This window comes from Aethalodelphis obliquidens, unplaced genomic scaffold (genome assembly GCF_003676395.1).
Source record: "Aethalodelphis obliquidens isolate GAN/ISIS:26980383/991018 unplaced genomic scaffold, ASM367639v1 scaffold118, whole genome shotgun sequence".
NCBI lineage: Eukaryota > Metazoa > Chordata > Mammalia > Artiodactyla > Delphinidae > Aethalodelphis > Aethalodelphis obliquidens.
The window spans coordinates 657,219-679,330 of record NW_020838062.1 but is presented as its reverse complement, the minus strand read 5'-3'; the positions used below and the strand labels follow the sequence as shown (position 1 = coordinate 679,330).

Here is a 22,112-nt window from a genome sequence, read left to right as displayed (position 1 = left end):
CTCACTCAACAGAACACTCTGAACACAAACTGTGGCCAAAGTAGCCTAGAGCTTGGTCCTGCCTGTGTGGCAGGATGATGTTTTCATAAATGATATCCTCGGTGCCCACTGAAGACACTGCTGGCTGAGGGGTTAAAGGCACAGGCTTTGGTGGCACGGAGCGTGGGTTCGTCATCCCAGGTCTGCCACTCAAGTAGCTATGGGTCCTCACCATCTCTCTGCGCCCAGCTTTCTCACCGGAAAGACTCCAGGGACTCACTGTGGGGATTAAATACTAACTAAATAAACGATCTTAATGAACGCTAATCCGTGCAAGGCTCGGTGCACGCCCCCCATACTCGGGCACTGATGTATTATAACCTCTCCCAGCACCTACCTCGAAAAGCCCCGAGCTGGGCAGGGACCCCTGAGGGAGACCTGAGGCTGGGGCAGAGGCCCCACACCCAGAAAGCACTTCAGCACGGAGGGCGTGCGTGCTCAGGGCTGGTGTTAACCAGGAGAATGTAGTTAAAGCCAGTTTGTTGCCTGGAAACTGATTACTAAAGCTCCAAACAAGACAAATGACAATCAGAAAATGGGCTCATGGGAGAAAAAGGGCATGAGTGCCTACTCCGTGCTAGGACAGAGAGCAGGCGCCCGGAGGGCTGGAGACAGAGGAGGGGGAAGGAGGGGGAGAAGGGGCCCCACCTATACCCCAGCAGGAACAGGGGCAGGGGGCTCAGAAAGTTCTGAAAGACTCGAACCTGCTGGCCAGGCCTCTCTCTATGGGGGCAAAGCAGGGCTCCAGAAGGAAGCCAGCGATGTTTGGACACTGTTCCCCACTGGCCCCCAAGTCCCCAAGGATCAGCTCATAGCAGCAGTGGCGGCAGGGCCATCCTCAACCCTCAGGGAGAAGAAAGCCTAACACCGCTTGGGACGGAGGCAGCTGAAGGATGGACTCGGGTTCGTGATTTCAAGCCAGCTGCTCAGCACCTGGTGAAGGCCCGCCAGGATGCCGATCCTAGGCAGCAGGGAGGATTCCCAGGTGAGAAAAGCAAAGCCTCAGAGAGGGCTGGCAACTCCCAAAGGCCAAAGGCAGCAAGTGGCAGGACAGGTTTCCCATGCCCTCAGACTCCGAAGTCCACACACCTCCCCCAAGACGTTGCAGACTGAGCGTTTGAATCCCCCGAAATTCCCATGTTGAAACCTGAATTCCCGATGGGATGGTGTTAGAATGTGTGGCCTCTGGGAAAGATTAGGTGATGAAGGAGGCGGCCTCACGATGGGATTAGTGCCCCTCCCAGAAGAGACGGCACAGAGCTTGCCCCTTTCTGCTCTGGCAGTGTGAGGACACAGCAAGAACGGGGCTGTCTACAGCCAGGAAGTGGGCTCTCACCACGCACTGAATCTGCTGGTGCCTTGATCTTAGACTTCCAGCTTCCAGAGCTTTGAGAAATAAATATTGCTGTTTATAAGCTACCCAGCCTATGATATTTAGTTACAGCTGTCCAAGCTAAGACACCCCTCCCCCTAGTTCTCTCCTGGACACTCCTCCTCTCCTGGCATCTGGGACCTCTCCCTTCTTCTCTGCGGTCTCCTCCCGACCACCTGGAGCACCCTTTCCTTCACTGAGTTCCTCTCTTACCCTCCACAGACAGCATTTCAGGCGGTCTGGTGCCTGGCCCCGCCCACGTGGCCTAGGCTCCTTAGGTAACTTCATCCCCTCCCCTCCAAGGCTGCAACCTCCACTCGACCTCCAACCTGACCTTTTTCTGAGCTCCAGAGCTTTACTGTCCCCACACAGGCTCCTCAACTGCAACAGGTTAAAATGAAATTCCTTGCCTGCATCTTCACTTTCTCAAGAAGAAAGTTGACTTGAAACCCTCCATAATGGAGTCTGGACTTTTGAATTAACATACAATGCCACTCACCATCGGGTCCTCCATTGAGAGACGACCCCGCCCACCAGCCAGCAGCTCTTTGTTCCAGTCGGGGAGAAGACCCAGAGACACAATGAGGGGGAGGCTGTGGGAAGACAGGGGCAGGGACTGGAGGGCGGTAGCCATGTGCACAGAGGAGCCACCAGAAGCCCAAAAACGCAGGGAATGGATCTCCCCGGAAGCCTTCAGAAGGAGCACAGTGCTGCCAGATGCCGGAACTGTGCGAGAATAAATGTGTGCTGTTTTAAGCCGCCAAGTTTGTGGTCATTGGTTCAGCACCTCAGGAAACTCACGCGCCGCCCATCTTTCTCCCCACCCTGGTCCTCTCCCAGCTTCCCCGACTCAGTAGCTGACACCACCACTCAGTGCCAGGCCAGACCCCGGGGCAGGGTGGGGCTAGCCTCTCAGCATCCTATACTGATACACCCAGCACTGTGCATTCTCCTCACCCAATTTCAATCCTTACGCAGCCCTCTACATGAGAGACTGTAGGGGAGACAGCTCCCCTGTTACAGAAGAGGCTTCTGGAGAGGTTAAGTAACTTGCTCAGGGTTCTATCGAGCACTAAGTGGCAGAGCAGGGAGGAAACCCCACATGTAACTGAACACAAAGCTGAGGGTTCTCACTACCCTGTCTCTTAGGCTGGTCTGGATACACTGAGGTTTTGTTACCTGGGAGACAGCCAAGAGGGGATGCCAACCAGACGACGGGATGGAAATCCCATCTGGACCTCAGGAGGGATCAGAGCATGATAGAAACTTGGGTGGCAAACTGAACACATAGGGAGTGTTGAGAATCAGGGCACTGGAGGAGATGGCCCAGCGAGACTGGGCAAAGGAGAAAAGAGGACCCCAGACTGGGTTCCAGGCGTGCTGCCATCTGCCAGTTGGGAAGAGGGAGAGGAAGCAGTGAAGGAGGCTGAGCCGGCCAGGGTACAGAGAGGGGGTGGTCCAGGGCAGAGATGTCATGAGAGTCAAGAGAATGGGGCCGTCCACTCCGGGTCAGTAGCAGAGATGGCAAACTTGACCCGAAAGCTTTCTCTGGGACAGGCACCCATGCAACCTTCACATCCACCCCAGGAAGGAGGTGTGCTGCCGCTCCCAATTCAGATGAGGGGATCGTGGTCTAGAGAGATGCAGTAACTGCCCACGGTCAGGTGCAAACAACCACGCTGCCTCCACGCTCCCGCGGAGCACGCTGCACGCCCCCCGCCACCCCGCCTCACGGTGGGGGCCGCTTGGCAGGCACGTGCCTCAAGGGCCATGGGCGCACCTGACGGCTTGTTTGCTCTTTGAAGTAAGAGGGAAGGAATCCTCCCGAGAGTGAGATGGGGGGCGCAAGACGTTGGCTCTTTGGAGACTGTGGTCAACGATGGACTCATCAGTGAGCAAAGAAGGGGCACAAGCTGCCAAGAGAAACAAAGACCCCCAAGCACTGCTTAGGGGGACACGGCGGGGGAACCCTCAGACACCCCCCTTCTTGCCATTCTCATGAATGGCACGCTCTGGCGCACCGCTGAAGGGGCCTCGTGCTGTCTAGAGTGCCCTGCCCGTCTCATCCCGCTGATCACCCAGGGCCAGCTCAAACGCCATCTCCTCTGTGAAGCCTCGCCCAGCGGCACGAGCTCCCCCGGAACACCGAGCTGGCACCTCCTACATGTAGCCTCGTCTGTCCTGGTGTTTCCCCCAGCACCTTGTCCCTAGTACATGCTCACTGCATGTTGATTACCCGAGCATCACCTTACAGGTAGGCATGAGATGGTAAGGGCTGTGGCCACCATCCTCATACCTGAGACTCCTTGTGGAGGGGTCAGGACTCTGACTGCCAGAGGCTGCCTGCAGGACCACACTCTCAGCAAGTCATTTGCAGGAAACAGAAATGACGCCGTTCAGAGCCCTTCCCGTTGGAAAGCGGGTACTGGAGGCTTGACAGCACAGCCTGGGCCTCTTCAGCTGGTGGGGATCAGATGGGAGCTGGGTGCGGATGGCAACTTTGTGTATCTGCCTTGTTTCACATAGCTGACTCCAATCTAACAGAACTTCAGGCAGATATGAATTAATCAAGCAATCACCATAGTTCACAGGTTAAAGGGACTTCCAAGGGCCTCATGATCCTTTCATTAAAATACTTACTAGATTCTCTAGGTGATCATTCTCTTTCTGGGTCTTTACTTAATTAGTTCAGCAGACAGGATTGTGGAGGGGCAATGAGACGACAGGATTCCCAAGGGCTAGGGACCCAGGAGGCCCAGCTGTGGGCTACACCGCAAGAGTCCACCTTCCCTGGGCTATTTGAATGGCATGATGACTTACAAACAGTACAGGAGAAAAACTTCTGCAGCAGTATCAATAATGTACCTTGTTGGTGCTGGCGACCTTGTTTTGCCGGGCATCAAAGATGATGAGTTTGTGAGCCTGCGCATTAGCATCCATTATCGTTTGCAAGTACTTCTCATCTTCCTTGCAGCGTTTATCATTGGGACCCACAAGTGGCTGGCTGCAACGGGTAATCGTTGCCTGACTTTCTGGATGAATCCATGACAACACCTAGTGTTTGAAAGCCATAAATATTAGTACGGTCCTAAAATAATACGTGCTCTATGACCAGGTAGTGAAAACAAGTTCTCTTCTCAAGCACAGCTGCTTCGGCATATTTTCCTCAAAGGGGAGGAGTCAGCCTGAGGACAGCGTGATAGTGGCCCTGGGACTCAATGTTTGGGTCAGGCTGAAAGAAGTCTGACTAAATGAGCTCTAAGAATCCCCGTCTACCTTTAAAATTCTATGATTCTAAGAAAACCAGAGACTAAGTCAAACTATGACTGACATCAAGCCCCATTTCTATTTGATTGACTAGTTTTATTTTGTTTCCTAATTTAAAAACACCTTTGGATCTCAACAGTGGCATACGTGGCCATATGAGGACAAAGTAAATATACAGTCTCTTAATGAAATCTAAAGCTAAGCCCCCAAACCTCCCATTTTCCTCCAGCAGCCAAGTGACTCAGGGTTATACCAGAGCACAAACTCGGGTCTCAAAATCGTTCACTCCCTGCTTCACTGTGGTGATAGAATCCTGGGTGTACACATATATCCAAACTCATCAGATTGTATCCATTAAACACATGGAGGTTTTTTATATATCAACAAAGTTGTTTAAAAAACTTCACCCCCTGCTGGCTGCTGTCTACTTTTGCAATGGTGCCCCTTCCAGTATAGGTAGAGCCTTGCACTCAGTATCTAAGAAAGAATGCATTTTCTCAAGGATGATTCACTAATTTTTTTCTGTCTTGCTTTTTTCCATATTAGATCGAATACAGTACACGTTTATATCTAAATGACAATGCTTATTACTTACTGGGATTCTGCCTTTTGCTCGAAACGCTGCCACTTTTGAAAGGTCGTCATCTTTTACACTAGTTGGCACGACAATGATGGCGGGGTAGGTGTCACAGAGCTCATAATTACTGTTTACTTTGGATATTTTCCAACTCTCATTTGGCAAGCCCTGCAGGGTGTCAGAGGAAAGTCAGGGGGTGGAGAGGAGCACACTTTTACACTTTCAAAAAGTACTAAGCATGAACCACATCCATTTCTTCTTTTCTTTTCTTTTTTTTCAAAAATTTATTTATTAATTTTTTTGGCCATGGCATGTGGGATCTTAGTTCCCCGACCAGGGATCAAACCCGAGCCCTCTGCAGTGGAAGCGTGGAGTCTTAACCACTTGACCGCTAGGGAAGTCCCCATTTCTTATTTTCTACTAAAATCCATTTGTAATTCATTGTTCATTGCTACTTAAAAGTTTAAATATACATTTATTTGATATAACCCATTTCCTACCTAATTCATTAAAAAAAAACCTAATGAAGCATAATTTCCAAACATACTAAAACATGAAAATTGTATACTTGAATCCCAGTCGTATGCATTTCTTGTCATGTTTTCTATAACAAATGAGCATAGTGCTGTTCTTAAAAATACCCATGGAAGTCATTTAGAGAAGCAGAAAGTTCTTAAAAATGTCTAAAATAAGGAATATAAAATCACCATACCAAATATAAGGTGCAGGCAAAGAGTAAATGTCATGAAAATAACGTCTTGTTGGAATATCTTCAAACTAACAATGCACTAAAGAGCTTCTAGGTATAGGAACACCTCATCAGACTGATGTAGCCATGCCATATACTTAAAATCCAACTTAAACCACTGGTTTTGATCCTTACTCATTAATTTGCTACCAGAATATGTAATAAAAACCATCTGGCTGGTTTGGTTTGTCAACCCCCGTCCCTGTACTCCACTTGCACTCTGGAAAAAGGAAGAACAAACAGTGCCATAACCAAAGGTTTGGTATGGGGAGAACGGACATCCAGAGCTGAAGAACCCACAAGCCAAGTGAGTTACACCCATGGACAACTTGTTTCAAAAGGTTTCTTCTCCACTACATTTCTACCCTTTTAGGAAAAACATGCTCAACCTATTATTTCCCGATTGATAAGCAACACACTTTACCTGTCTTTTATATTCAGATACTGGATCATAAATTTTCCATCCATTCACTGGAAATTTTTCTTTATAGTTGAATGCAAAGAGTGTCTGGATACAAAACCACAAAATACATATGTCAGCATTTCTTTGCTATGTCATATGCCTGCTATTAAAGCTTTTCATTCAGTTATGAGCTGAATGTATTAAGATTCCTACTTTAATCTGTAAATTTTGAAGCAACAAGTTGGCAGTTTTCTTCATCCTACACAGAACTGACAAATTTAAAATATTCTAATATTAGTTACCAACAGAGAGAAAACAGATAAAGGAAACCTCTGGAAGAAAGAACAGTTAAACATGAAATTTTTACACCTCTGTGAAGGCATTTAGACCCACACATAAAAAGATTTATTTTGGTGTACGTACCTGCCCATTGGAAAGAGGAAATGCATGTTTGTTGAGGTTATCAAATATCCCTAGTTTACTCTGTTCTTCCTGTTTATAAGCAAGTCGCAAGTTCCTCATGTCCTGTTAAACAATTAGCAAAACTCGTTTATTCAACATGTATTGAGTACCTATGAAGTAGACACCACGCTATGAAGAGATAAATAAAATATTTTTATTCATTTCTCATGAAACATAGTCGGCGCTCCCTATCTGCAGGCTGCACATCCACAGATTCAACTAAGCATGGATCAAAAACACTGGGGGAAAAGTTCCAGAAAGTTCCAAAACACAAAACTTGAATTAGCAGAGTGCCAACAACTACCTACATAGCATTGACATTGTATTAAGTATTATAAATAATCTAGAGATAATGTAAAGTACACAGGAGGATGTGCGTAGGCTCTGTACAAATACTAACGCCATTTTATATAAGGAGAATTAAGCGCCCCAGATTTTGGTATTTGCTGGGGGGAGGGGGGTGTCCTGTAACCAATCACCAGTGGATACCGAGGCAATTCGCAAAGCACCTCCAACAAGATAATAAAAGATTAAGTGAGAAAATTGGAACAAAGGGGACGTGTTGGGGAAAAACCTCATCAGATGGAACCAAGAATAAGCTTAGTACATAAAAGACATGCCATCAAGTCCTGTGCACTTACTTGCTAAAGGTGTGCTATAGAATCAACCAGTTGTGGGCTTTAAGTTGCTAAAAGAGTCAATTACGGAATTCACACCATCCATCAAATAGAAATGGAACAGAGGTTTCTCCTCTGAACTCAAAGCAAGGACTCTGTGTCATGTATGGCCCTCAGTGACTTCCTTACAGAAATTATAATGCTGTTTCTCAAGATCGGTTTCTGAAAGCACCCTGCCATGCAAGCTGCCAGCCGAAAGATCAAGTGGAAGTTTTCAGGAGCAATGCCAACGAGGTGGCTCTGACGGTGCAGTTTCTTCCTGGGACTGATCTGAGCACTACCCCCTGACCTTTCTAAACCTACGTCGTTAGCTAAACACAAAAATCTCATTCTTCTTTAACCTTACATCAAATTTGAAAATAAATATGACCACAAACAAAGTAAACCAAGAGCAACTGGGGAAGTGAGGAAGTTACGGTTGTGATATTATTTCTAACAGCGAAAGAATGGAAATAGTAACTTAAATGTCCATAAATAAACAGGGTCTGGCTAGAGATTACTACAAGCAACTCTATGCCAATAAAATGGACAACCTGGAAGAAATGGACAAATTCTTAGAAATGCACAACTTTCTGAGACTGAACGAGGAAGAAACAAAATATTAACAGACTAATCAGAAGCACTGAAATTGAAATTGTGATTAAAAATCTTCCAACAAACAGAAGCCCAGGACCAGGGGGCTTCCCAGGCGAATTCTATCAAACATTTAGAGAAGCGCTAACACCTATCCTTCTCAAACTCTTCCAAAATATAGCAGAGGGAGGGACACTCCCAAACTCATTCTACAAGGCCACCATCACCCTGATACCAAAACCAGACAAAGAAGCCACAAAGAAAGAAAACTACAGGCCAATATCACTGATGAACATAGATGCAAAAATCCTCAACAAAATACTAGCAAACAGAATCCAACAGCACATTAAAAGGATCATACACCATGATCAAGTGGGGTTTATCCCAGGAATGCAAGGATTCTTCAATATACTCAAATCAATCAATGTGATACACCATATTAACAAATTGAAGGAGAAAAACCATATGATCATCTCAACAGATGCAGAGAAAGCTTTCGACAAAATTCAACACCCATTTATGATAAAAACCCTCCAGAAAGTAGACACAGAGGGAACTTACCTCAACATAATAAAGGCCATATATGACAAACCCACAGCCAACATCATCCTCAGTGGTGAAAAACTGAAACCATCTCCACTAAGATCAGGAACAAGACAAGGTTGCCCACTCTCACCACTATTATTCAACATAGTTTTGGAAGTTTTAGCCACAGCAATCAGAGAAGAAAAAGAAATAAAAAGAATCCAAATTGGAAAAGAAGAAGAAAAGCTGTCACTGTTTGCAGATGACATGATAATATACACAGAGAATCCTAAAGATGCTACCAGAAAACTACTAGACCTAATCAATGAATTTAGTAAAGTAGCAGGATACAAAATTAATGCACAGAAATCTCTGGCATTCCTATACACTAATGATGAAAAATCTGAAAGTGAAATTAAGAAAACACTCCCATTTACCATTGCAACAAAAAGCATAAAATATCTGGGAATAAACCTACCTAAGGAGACAAAAGCCCTGTATGCAGAAAACTATAATACACTGATGAAATTAATTAAAGATGATACAAAGAGATGGAGAGATATACCATGTTCTTGGATTGGAAGAATCAACATTGTGAAAATGACTCTACTACCCAAAGCAATCTATAGATTCAATGCAATCCCTATCAAACTACCACTGGCATTTTTCACAGGACTAGAACAAAAAATTTTGCAATTTGTATGGAAACACAAAAGACCCCGAATAGCCAAAGCAATCTTGAGAACGAAAGAAGGAACTGGAGGAATCAGGCTCCCTGACTTCAGACTATACTACAAAGCTACAACAGTCAAGACAGCATGGCACTGGCACAAAAACAGAAATATAGACCAATGGAACAGGATAGAAAGCCCAGAGATAAACCCACACACATATGGTCACCTTATCTTTGATAGGAGGCAAGAATATACAGTGGAGAAAAGACAGCCTCGGGGGACCTTGAAGATGGCGGAAGAGTAAGACACGGAGATCACCTTCCTCCCCACAGATACACCAGAAATACATCTACACGTGGAACAACTCCTACAGAACACCTACTGAAGGCTGGCAGAAGACCTCAGACCTCCCAAAAGGCAAGAAACTCCCCACGTACCTGGGTAGGGCAAAAGAAAAAAAGAAAAAACAGAGACAAAAGAATAGGGACGGCACCTGCACCAGTGGGAGGGAGCTGTGAAGGAGGAAAAGTTTCCACACACTAGGAAGCCCCTTCGCGGGCGGAGACTGCGGGAGGCGGAGGGGGGAGCTTCGAAGCCGCGGAGGAGAGCACAGCCACAGGGGTGCGGAGGGCAAAGCGGGGAGATTCCCGCACAGAGGATCGGTGCCGACCGGCACTCACCAGCCCGAGAGGCTTGTCTGCTCACCCGCCGGGGCGGGCGGGGCTGCGAGCTGAGGCTCTGAGGCTCGGGTTTCGGTTTCGGACTGAGCTCAGGGAGAGGACTGGGGTTGGCGGCTTGAACATAGCCTGAAGGGGTTAGTGCACCACGGCTAGCCGGGAGGGAGTCCGGGGAAAAGTCTGCACCTGCCGAAGAGGCAAGAGACTTTTTCTTCCCTCTTTGTTTCCTGGTGCGTGAGGAGAGGGGTTTAAGAGCACTGCTTAAAGGAACTCCAGAGACGGGCGCGAGCCGCGGCTAAAAGCGCGGACCCCAGAGACGGGCGGGAGACGCTAAGGCTGCTGCTGCCGCCACCAAGGGGCCTGTGTGCGAGCACAGGCCACTCTCCACACCCCTCTTCCGCGGAGCCTGTGCAGCCCGCCACTGCCAGGTTCCCGGGATCCAGGGACAACTTCCCCGGGAGAACGCACGGCGCGCCTCAGGCTGGTGCAAAGTCACGCCGGACTTTGCCGCCGCAGGCCCACCCCGCACTCCGTGCCCCTCCCTCCCCGCCGGCCTGAGTGCGCCCCCGAATCAGCGGCTCCTTTAACCCCGTCCTGTCTGAGCACAAAACAGACACCCTCCAGCGACCTACACGCAGAGGCAGGGCCAAATCCAAAGCTGAGCCCCTGGGAGCTGTGAGAACAAACAAGAGAAAGGGAAATCTCTCCCAGCAGCCTCAGAAGCAGCGGATTAAAGCTCCACAATCAACTTGATATACCCTGCATCTGTGGAATACCTGAATAGACAACCAATCATCCCAAATTGAGGAGGTGGGCTTCGAGGGCAAGATCTATGATTTTTTTCCCCTTTTCCTCTTTTTGTGAGTGTGTATGTGTATGCTTCTGTGTGAGATCTTGTCTGTATAGTCTTGCTTCCACCATTTGTCCTAGGGTTCTATCCGTCCATGGTTTTTTTTAAAAATTTTTTTCTTAATAATCAAGTTTAATTTTAATAACGTTATTATACTTTACCTTCGTTCTTTCTTTCTTTCTTTCTTTCCTTCCTTCCTTCCCTCCTTTAGACAACGAATCATCCCAAATTGAGGAGGTGGTCTCTGACAGCAAGATTTATGATTTTTCCCCCTTTACCTCTTTTAGTGAGGGTGTATGTGTATGCTTCTGTGTAAGATTTTGTCTGTATAGCTTTGCTTCCAACATCTGTCCTAAGGTTCTATCCGTCCCTTTTTTTTTTCTAAATAAGAATTTTTTAATTCAATAACTTTATTATACTTTATTTTATTTTTACTGTATCTTCTTTCTTTCTGTTTTTCCTTCTTTCCCTCTTTCCTTCCTTCCTCCCTCCCTCCCTCCCTCCTTTCTTTCCTTCTTTGCTTCTTTCTTTCTTTCTTCCTTCCTTCCTTCCCTCCTTTCCTTCTTTCTTTCCTCATACTTCTACTAATTCCCTCTACTTTTTCTCCCTTTTATTCTGAGCCGTGTGGATGAAAGGCTCTTGGTGCTCCAGCCAGGAGTCAGGGCTCTGCCTCTGAGATAGGAGAGCCAATTTCAGGACACTGGTCCACAAGAGACCTCCCAGCTCCACATAATATCAAACAGCGAAAATCTCCCAGAGACCTCCATCTTAACACCAGCACCCAGCTTCACTCAACGACCAGCAAGCCACAGTGCTGGACAACCTATGCCAAACAACTAGCAAAACAGGAACACAACCCCACCCATTAGCAGAGAGGCTGCCTAAAATCATAATAAGGCCACAGACACCCCAAAACACACCACCGGACGTGAACCTGCCCACTAGAGAGACAAGATCCAGCCTCATCCACCACAACACAGGCACTAGTCCCCTCCACCAGGAAGCCTACACAACCCACTGAACCAACCTTAGCCACTGGAGACAGACATCAAAAACAGCAGGAACTACGAACCTGCAGTCTGCAAAAAGGAGACCCCAAACACAGTAAGATAAGCAAAATGAGAAGACAGAAAAACACACAGCAGATGAAGGAGCAAGATAAAAATGCACCAGACCTAACAAATGAAGAGGAAATAGCCAGTCTACCTGAAAAAGAATTCAGAATAATGATAGTAAGGATGATCCGAAATCTTGGAAATAGAATGGACAAAATGCAAGAAACAGTTAACAAGGACCTAGAAGAGATAAAGATGAAACAAGCAACGATGAACAACACAATAAATGAAATTAAAAGTACTCTAGATGGGATCAATAGCAGAATAACTGAGGCAGAAGAACGGATAAGTGACCTGGAAGATAAAATAGTGGAAATAACTACTGCAGAGCAGAGTAAAGAAAAAAGAATGAAAAGAACTGAGGACAGTCTCAGAGACCTCTGGGACAACATTAAACGCACCAACATTCGAATTATAGGGGTTCCAGAAGAAGAAGAGAAAAAGAAAGGGACTGAGAAAATATTTGAAGAGATTATAGTTGAAAACTTCCCTAATATGGGAAAGGAAATAGTTAATCAAGTCCAGGAAGCACAGAGAGTCCCATACAGGATAAATCCAAGGAGAAATACGCCAAGACACATATTAATCAAACTGTCAAAAATTAAATACAAAGAAAGCATATTAAAAGCAGCAAGGGAAAAACAACAAATAACACATAAGGGAATCCCCATAAGGTTAACAGCTGATCTCTCAGCAGAAACCCTACAAGCCAGAAGGGAGTGGCAGGACATACTGAAAGTGATGAAGGAGAAAAACCTGCAGCCAAGACTACTCTACCCAGCAAGGATCTCATTCAGATTTGATGGAGAAATTAAAACCTTTACAGACAAGCAAAAGCTGAGAGAGTTCAGCACCACCAAACCAGCTTTACAACAAATGCTAAACGATCTTCTCTAGGCAAGAAACACAAGAGAAGGAAAAGACCTATAATGACGAACCCAAAACAATTTAGAAAATGGGAATAGGAACATACATATCGATAATTACCTTAAATGTAAATGGACTAAATGCTCCCACCAAAAGACACAGATTAGCTGAATGGATACAAAAACAAGACCCTTATATATGCTGTCTACAAGAGACCCACTTCAGACCTAGAGACACATACAGATTGAAAGTAAGGGGATGGAAAAAGATATTCCATGCAAATGGAAACCAAAAGAAAGCTGGAGTAGCAATTCTCATATCAGGCAAAATAGACTTTAAAATAAGGACTATTAAAAGAGACAAAGACGGACACTACATAATGATCAAGGGATCGATCCAAGAAGAAGATATAACAATTGTAAATATTTATGCACCCAACATAGGAGCACCTCAATACATAAGGCAAATACTAACAGCCATAAAAGGGGAAATGGACAGTAACACATTCATAGTAGGGGACTTAAACACCCCACTTTCACCCATGGACAGATCATCCAAAATGAAAATAAATAAGGAAACACAAGCTTTAAATGATACATTAAACAAGATGGACTTAATTGATATTTATAGGACACTCCATCCAAAAACAACAGAATACACATTTTTCTCAAGTGCTCATGGAACATTCTCCAGGATAGATCATATCTTGGGTCACAAATCAAGCCTTGGTAAATTTAAGAAAATTGAAATCGTATCAAGTATCTTTTCTGACCACAACGCCATGAGACTAGATATCAATTACAGGAAAAGATCTGTAAAAAATACAAACACATGGAGGCTAAACAATACACTACTTAATAACGAAGTGATCACTGAAGAAATCAAAGAGGAAATCAAAAAATACCTAGAAACAAATGACAATGGAGACACAACGACCCAAAACCTGTGGGATGCAGCAAAAGCAGTTCTAAGGGGGAAGTTTATAGCAATACAAGCCCACCTTAAGAAGCAGGAAACATCTCGAATAAACAACCTAACCTTGCACCTCAAGCAATTAGAGAAAGAACAACAAAAAAACCCCAAAGCTAGCAGAAGGAAAGAAATCATAAAAATCAGATCAGAAATAAATGAAAAAGAAATGAAGGAAACAATAGCAAAGATCAATAAAACTAAAGGCTGGTTCTTTGAGAAGATAAACAAAATAGATAAACCACTAGCCAGACTCATCAAGAAAAAAAGGGAGAAGACTCAAATCAATAGAATTAGAAATGCAAAAGGAGAGGTAACAACTGACACTGCAGAAATAAAAGAGATCATGAGAGATTACTACAAGCAACTCTATGCCAATAAAATGGACAATCTGGAAGAAATGGACAAATTCTTAGAAATGCACAACCTGCCAAGACTGAATCAGGAAGAAATAGAAAATATGAACAGACCAATCACAAGCACTGAAATTGAAACTGTGATTAAAAATCTTCCAACAAACAAAAGCCCAGGACCAGATGGCTTCACAGGCGAATTCTATCAAACATTTAGAGAAGAGCTAACACCTATCCTTCTCAAACCCTTCCAAAATATAGCAGAGGGAGGAACACTCCCAAACTCCTTCTACGAGGCCACCATCACCTTGATACCAAAACCAGACAAGGATGTCACAAAGAAAGAAAACTACAGGCCAATATCACTGATGAACATAGATGCAAAAATCCTCAACAAAATACTAGCAAACAGAATCCAACAGCACATTAAAAGGATCCTACACCATGATCAAGTGGGGTTTATCCCAGGAATGCAAGGATTCTTCAATATACGCAAATCTATCAATGTGATAAACCATATTAACAAATTGAAGGAGAAAAACCATATGATCATCTCAATAGATGCAGAGAAAGCTTTTGACAAAATTCAACACCCATTTATGATAAAAACCCTACAGAAAGCAGGCATAGAGGGAACTTTCCTCAACATAATAAAGGCCATATATGACAAGCCCACAGCAAACATCATCCTCAATGGTGAAAAACTGAAAGCATTTCCACTAAGATCAGGAACAAGACAAGGTTGCCCACTCTCACCACTCTTATTCAACATAGTTTTGGAAGTTTTAGCCACAGCAATCAGAGAAGAAAAGGAAATAAAAGGAATCCAAATCGGAAAAGAAGAAGTAAAGCTGTCACTGTTTGCAGATGACATGATCCTATACATAGAGAATCCTAAAGATGCTACCAGAAAACTACTAGAGCTAATCAATGAATTTGGTAAAGTGGCAGGATACAAAATTAATGCACAGAAATCTCTGGCATTCCTATATACTAATGATGAAAAATCTGAAAGTGAAATCAAGAAAACACTCCCATTTACCACTGCAACAAAAAGAATAAAATATCTAGGAATAAACCTACCTAAGGAGACAAAAGACCTGTATGCAGAAACTTATAAGACACTGATGAAAGAAATTAAAGATGATACAAAGAGATGGAGAGATATACCATGTTCTTGGATTGGAAGAATCAACATTGTGAAAATGACTCTACTACCCAAAGCAATCTATAGATTCAATGCAATCCCTATCAAACTACCACTGGCATTTTTCACAGGACTAGAACAAAAAATTTTGCAATTTGTATGGAAACACAAAAGACCCCGAATAGCCAAAGCAATCTTGAGAACGAAAGAAGGAACTGGAGGAATCAGGCTTCCTGACTTCAGACTATACTACAAAGCTACAGTTATCAAGACGGTATGGTACTGGCACAAAAACAGAAAGATAGACCAGTGGAACAGGATAGAAAGCCCAGAGATAAACCCACGCACATATGGACACCTTCTCTTTGATAAAGGTGGCAGTAATGTACAGTGGAGAAAGGACAGCCTCTTCAATAAGTGGTGCTGGGAAAACTGGACAGGTACATGTAAAAGTATAAGATTAGATCACTCCCTAACACCATACACAAAAATAAGCTCAAAATGGATTAAAGACCTAAATGTAAGGCCAGAAACTATCAAACTCTTAGAGGAAAACATAGGCAGAACACTCTATGACATAAATCACAGCAAGATCCTTTCTGACCCACCTCCTAGAGTAATGGAAATAAAACCAAAAATAAACAAATGGGACCTAATGAAACTTCAAAGCTTTTGCACAGCAAAGGAAACCATAAACAAGACCAAAAGACAACCCTCAGAATGGGAGAAAATATTTGCAAATGAAGCAACCGACAAAGGATTAATCTCCAAAATTTACAAGCAGCTCATGCAGCTCAATAACAAAAAAACAAACAACCCAATCCAAAAATGGGCAGGAGACCTAAATAGACATTTCTCCAAAGAAGATATACAGACTGCCAACAAACACATGAAAGAATGCTCAACATCATTCATCATTAGAGAAATGCAAATCAAAACTACAATGAGATATCATCTCACACCAGTCAGAATGGCCATCATCAAAAAATCTAGAAACAATAAATGCCGGAGAGGGTGTGGAGAAAAGGGAACACTCTTGCACTGCTGGTGGGAATGTGAATTGGTTCAGCCACTATGAAGAACAGTATGGAGGTTCCTTAAAAAACTATAAATAGAACTACCATACGACCCAGCAATCCCACTACTGGGCATATACCCTGAGAAAACCAAAATTCAAAAAGAGTCATGTACCAAAATGTTCATTGCAGCTCTATTTACAATAGCCCGGAGATGGAAACAACCTAAGTGCCCATCATCGGATGAATGGATAAAGAAGATGTGGCACATATATACAATGGAATATTACTCAGCCATAAAAAGAAACGAAATTGAGCTATTTGTAATGAGGTGGATAGACCTAGAGTCTGTCATACAGAGTGAAGTAAGTCAGAAAGAGAAAGACAAATACCGTATGCTAACACATATATATGGAATTTAAGAAAAAAAAATGTCATGAAGAACCTAGGGGTAAGGCAGGAATAAAGACGCAGACCTCCTAGAGAACGGACTTGAGGTTATGGGGAGGGGGAAGGGTGAGCTGTGACAGGGCGAGAGAGAGTCATGGGCATATACACACTAACAAACGTAGTAAGGTAGATAGCTAGTGGGAAGCAGCCGCATGGCACAGGGATATTGGCTCGGTGCTTTGTGACAGCCTGGAGGGGTGGGATAGGGAGGGTGGGAGGGAGGGAGACGCAAGAGGGAAGACATATGGGAACATATGTATATGTATGACTGATTCACTTTGTTATAAAGCAGAAACTAACACACCATTGTAAAGCAATTATACCCCAATAAAGATGTTTAAAAAAAAAAAAAAAAGACAGCCTCTTCAATAAGTGGTGCTGGGAAAACTGGACAGCTACATGTAAAAGAATGAAATTAGAACACTCCCTAACACCATGCACAAAAATAAACTCAGAATGGATTACAACCTAAATGTAAGGCCAGACACTATCAAACTCTTAGAGGAAAACATAGGCAGAACACTCTATGACATAAATCAGAGCAAGATCCTTTTTGACCCACCTCCTAGAGAAATGGAAATAAAAACAAAAATAAACAAATGGGACCTAATGAAACTTCAAAGCTTTTGCACAGCAAAGGAAACCATAAACAAGACCAAAAGACAACCCTCAGAATGGGAGAAACTATTTGCAAATGAAGCAACTGACAAAGGATTAATCTCCAAAATTTACAAGCAGCTCATGCAGCTCAATATCAAAAAAACAAACAGCCCAATCCAAAAATGGGCAGAAGACCTAAATAGACATTTCTCCAGAGAAGATATACAGATTGCCAACAAACACATGGAAGAATGCTCAACATCATTAATCATTAGAGAAATGCAAATCAAAACTACAATGAGATATCATCTCACACCAGTCAGAATGGCCATCATCAAAATATCTACAAACAATAAATGCTGGAGAGGGTGTGGAGAAAAGGGGACCCTCTTGCACTGTTGGTGGGAATGTAAATTGATACAGCCACTATGGAGAACAGTATGGAGGTTCCTTAAAAAACTACAAATAGAACTACCATATGACCCAGCAATCCCACTACTGGGCATATACCCTCAGAAAACCATAATTCAAAAAGAGTCATGTACCACAATGTTCACTGCAGCTCAATTTACAATAGCCAGGACATGGAAGCAACCTAAGTGATCATCATCAGATGAATGGATAAAGAAGATGTGGCACATATATACAATGGAATATTACTCAGCCGTAAAAAGAAACGAAATTGAGTTATTTGTAGTGAGGTGGATGGACCTAGAGTCTGTCATACAGAGTGAAGTAAGTCAGAAAGAGAAAAACAAATACCATATGCTAACACATATATATGGAATCTAAGGGGAAAAAAAGGTCATGAAGAACCTAGGGGTAAGACGGGAATGGAGACACAGACCTACTAGAGAATAGACTTGAGGACACGGGGTGGGGGAAGGGTAAGCTGGGACAAAGTGAGAGAGTGGCATGGAGATATATACAATACCAAATGTAAAACAGCTAGCTAGTGGGAAGCAGCCGCATAGCACAGGGAGATCAGCTCAGTGCTTTGTGACCACCTAGAGGGGTGGGATAGGGAGGGTGGGAGGGAGGGAGACGCAAGAGGGAAGAGATATAGGGATATATGTATATGTATAACTGATTCACTTTGTTATAACGCAGAAACTAACACACCATTGTAAAGCAATTATACTCCAATAAAGATGTTAAAATAAATAAGTAAATAAATAAAAAATAAACAGGGTCTGGCTAAATGTACTACAGTACCACTAATGGAATACCACAGAACTGTTAGAAACAAGAAGCAGCTCGTTATATACTGCTCTTAAGGAGACACAAGGTACATGGTTAAGGGAGGGGGAAAGGGGCAGGACAGTGTATATAATATACAACCATTCACATTTTCAAATACATACTTGTTTGCATAGGCCATCTGTGGAAACTGGTAACAGTGTGTGGCTGCAGGGAGCAGATCAGGGTGGCTGGGTGTTGGGTGGAGGGAAACTTACTTTTTACTACACTCAGTGTTTGTAATTTTTGAATTGCATATCACCTGTTTAAGCACGGCTCTGGTAATTCTAGGCTGGAAAACATTTTAAAGAAGCTATTAGCAAAAACTCACCCCAGCCACAAGAAATACCATAGGAAAACAGCCACAGGACATCTGCCTAAGTAACATTAGGTTCCTGCTGTGCCCTCCCTCCAAGCTTCTGTGGCTACACACGTGCCAGCTCACTGACTAAGCTGACTTGCTATTTAGGATTGCTCAGAGGGAAAGGCATTACAAGCAAAGGAAACAGCACGTGTGAAGCCCCAGGAGTTTGTGTGGGGTGGGGATTGGGGGTACAGGCAAGTGTGCACAACTCTAGGAACCTGGATGGCAAGAACAAGGGGAGGGTGGCTGGAGAGGGAGCTGCCGAGGAAAGGAAGTCCGGCTCACACCGCGGGGTCTCTGTAAGCTTTTCCTCCAGCCCAAGGGTAATGGGCAGCTAGTGAAGAATTCTGAGTAGGGAAATGACCTGTTCCAGAATTACAGAATTGATCAAACCCCCCCTCTGGTTTCAGTTCTGCAACGGCTTCGCACTGCTCTGCGTGCGGCGCCCTGGACTGAGAATCAGGACAGCAGTGATTGGTCCTAGGGGAGGACTGCCGTGTGGTGCCCAAGGTGAGCCTAGTAAAAGCCAGCAGATTCCCGACCTGGCACAGTAAAGGGTTATTTGAAAAAGTGGATTCAACTGCAGTCTAGGGCCAACCAGAGGAAGGTCTCCACAGAGATTTGATCAAAGCAAACAGACTGCCAGGAATCTAATCCAAACCCCAAGCTGGGAAGGGACCTTGATGACGCTCTAGGCAGGATCTCTTGCCTGGTATTTCAGGTGGGTTTGTTAATAAACTGTATTCCATGAGGCAAAGTCATTGGGAATAAAACATCAGTTAAGGCGGTTCTTAAACGACTAGTCCTCGTCAAAGCTGTCACACAAATTTTACTTAACCCTTGGAGGAAGGGGCGAAAACCAAAAATAAGCAGGGCTCAGTGCAAATTCCAACATAGCCAAGAAACTTAACTGTGTTTTTAATCACAGAATTTATGAATATTGTTGTCCCTTTGGGAAGTCTCTGACTGAAGACTCGTCTTATCAGGACAAACTGGAAAAAATATTGATCTCTGCTTTCCACTTGATTTCTCTGAAATGTAACAAATATCATCACCACCTAGGTTACAGGTCCATGTTAATTAGAACACTTCAATGGAAAAGAAGCGGTTTACTACCATGGCTTATATAATGGTCTGAATTGGCTGATGAAAGGTTGAAGAGGTCTGGGTCCTGAAAACATCTGAGTCACTAATGTCCAAATTACTCTTACTGTCCAAAGGCTGTGAAGAAGTTCCAAGCTACCCGCCCCCTCTAAGTTTCTCTCATGTCTGGACCGTACCTTGCACATGATCTCTATGCCACAAGAGTTGTCTCCATGGCTCTGCACTCCTATCTTCTCAACTCTGCTGATCACTCCCAGGGGGACATCGAGGACGAAATGCGGGTCCTGGGTTCACAAATTAACATGAATGCCAATCAGTGTCGGCTAACAGAGCTTTCCCATTTTAAGTCTTCGCTGGCTTAAAACACCTTTGCTTACTTCGCATTTCCTCTTGGTCCTGGCTAAGACACCAAAGTCTGATTTATAACCTGCTTTGTGAAGTAGACACTGAGACTACAATTAAACAACCCCCTCACCCCCAGCGCAGGTGGAAGTGCTACTTTAACAGCCCTTTTTTTTTTTAAGATACAAAATCTGCTTGCAAATGCACACATCTTAAAACTGACCCTCTGCTTCTCTCAGGGTGATGGCATTTCAGGATACTATTTACTGTATTCTTTATTGTTTACTTTCTTCTGCAGTTATTTTAAAAAATAAAACACACTTTTAAATACTCACTCTCTCTACATTCTTGAAGTACATCTTAAAGTCTGTCACTGTCAGGGTGCCACTCACTGCTCCCACAAATGGGCAGATATACATGACATCTTTCACTGAAAGAAAAAACCCAAAGTATCATCTAGTGCCATTGACTTGTGTCAATAAATCTTAACATGAGTTTCCAAATATATAAATTTGTGATTCCAGTTTTCTAGAAATTTAAATTCTTTCATTACTTTAAATAAAGGCATAGATGGATAGTCTTCTAATAAAATTCCACTTTTTAAAACAAAATTTTGATTTGCTACTTGAGGTTTTAAGTAAAAGGCCTCATAATAAGTTACATTTTGTCATTTTTTTCCAAGTGGTTCACATTTTCCCTGAGTGATAAATTAATCACATTCAAAAACACATTAATTAAACTCTGAAGAACCTGGGCTACCATTTCATAAATCACTGCTAATGAAAACTAACTAAAGCTAAACACTGTCCCCTGATGCACCTCCAAAGAAACTGCTTTACAGATGACAAAAACCAAAACCACATCAATGAAGTGGGAAAAGACTGCTTCAACTTCTTCATCAGCTTCCATATCAATTTTATTTTCTTAATGTTAATATCAATATCTTTCACATCAAAATCAACAACATATATGACTCCTATGAATGTTAAGAGGCTCACACCTATCACAAAGAGACCACATCTTCCCAATCTTCCCAAAGTGCTGTTCCACTCAAATGGCGGGAATGGACACAGCTACAGATGAGTCCGAGGGCATGAATAATGGTACTAAAGATGTCATTCAGCCAAACTCTCAAAACACTTGCATAAACTTTTCTGTAACTCATTATATACCGAGCGGCTCCTATTGTTGGGGTTCTGGGTATAACTGGACAAGGTTCCTGCCCACCAGGTGACCCGTGAGAGATACTACACAGAAAATTACCATATAGCCTGATAAATGCTATCAGAACCATGTGGACTCAATGTGATAAGAGCTCAGAAAAGGAATGACTTAACTCAGCAGGGAAGCGGGGGAGGGGAAGGGAGGAGAGATCAGTGAGTTGCCAGAGGTTAGTGTGGCTGGGTCAAAGGGTGCACGAGGATGATGGGACACGAGGCCAGAGAAGACTTGTTCATGAGTGTTCATAGCAGTTTTATCTGTAATAGCCAAACAGCAGAAACAACCCAATAGTCCACCAATAGATGAATGGATAAGCACACTGTGGTGTATCCACACAGTGGAGTACTATGCAGCAATGAAAAGGCATGACTGCTGACCCATGGCACTCACAATATGGAACACTATCATAATAATTATGCAGAATGGGATAAGTAGACAGAAGAACATACTCAATGATTCCATTTCTATAAAACTCTAGAAA

The 22,112-nt window shown here is 43.6% G+C and overlaps 1 protein-coding gene across 5 annotated transcripts in view; it reads right to left on the bottom strand.

Moving 5' to 3' along the window:
- Positions 1–22,112, bottom strand: part of MTMR1 (myotubularin related protein 1) — a 77,185-nt gene that overhangs the window by 29,679 nt on the left and 25,394 nt on the right. For 4 of the 5 annotated variants that reach the window (XM_027097946.1, XM_027097948.1, XM_027097950.1 and 1 more), the window contains 6 exons: positions 20,746–20,840; positions 20,245–20,352; positions 6,830–6,931; positions 6,428–6,511; positions 5,274–5,423; positions 4,277–4,465 (listed from right to left, as the gene is read on the bottom strand). In XM_027097946.1, coding sequence (XP_026953747.1) covers positions 4,277–4,465; positions 5,274–5,423; positions 6,428–6,511; positions 6,830–6,931; positions 20,245–20,352; positions 20,746–20,840 — 728 coding nt within the window. The remainder of the gene's footprint in view (positions 1–4,276; positions 4,466–5,273; positions 5,424–6,427; positions 6,512–6,829; positions 6,932–20,244; positions 20,353–20,745; positions 20,841–22,112) is intronic. The other variant, XM_027097949.1, reaches the window with a different exon arrangement.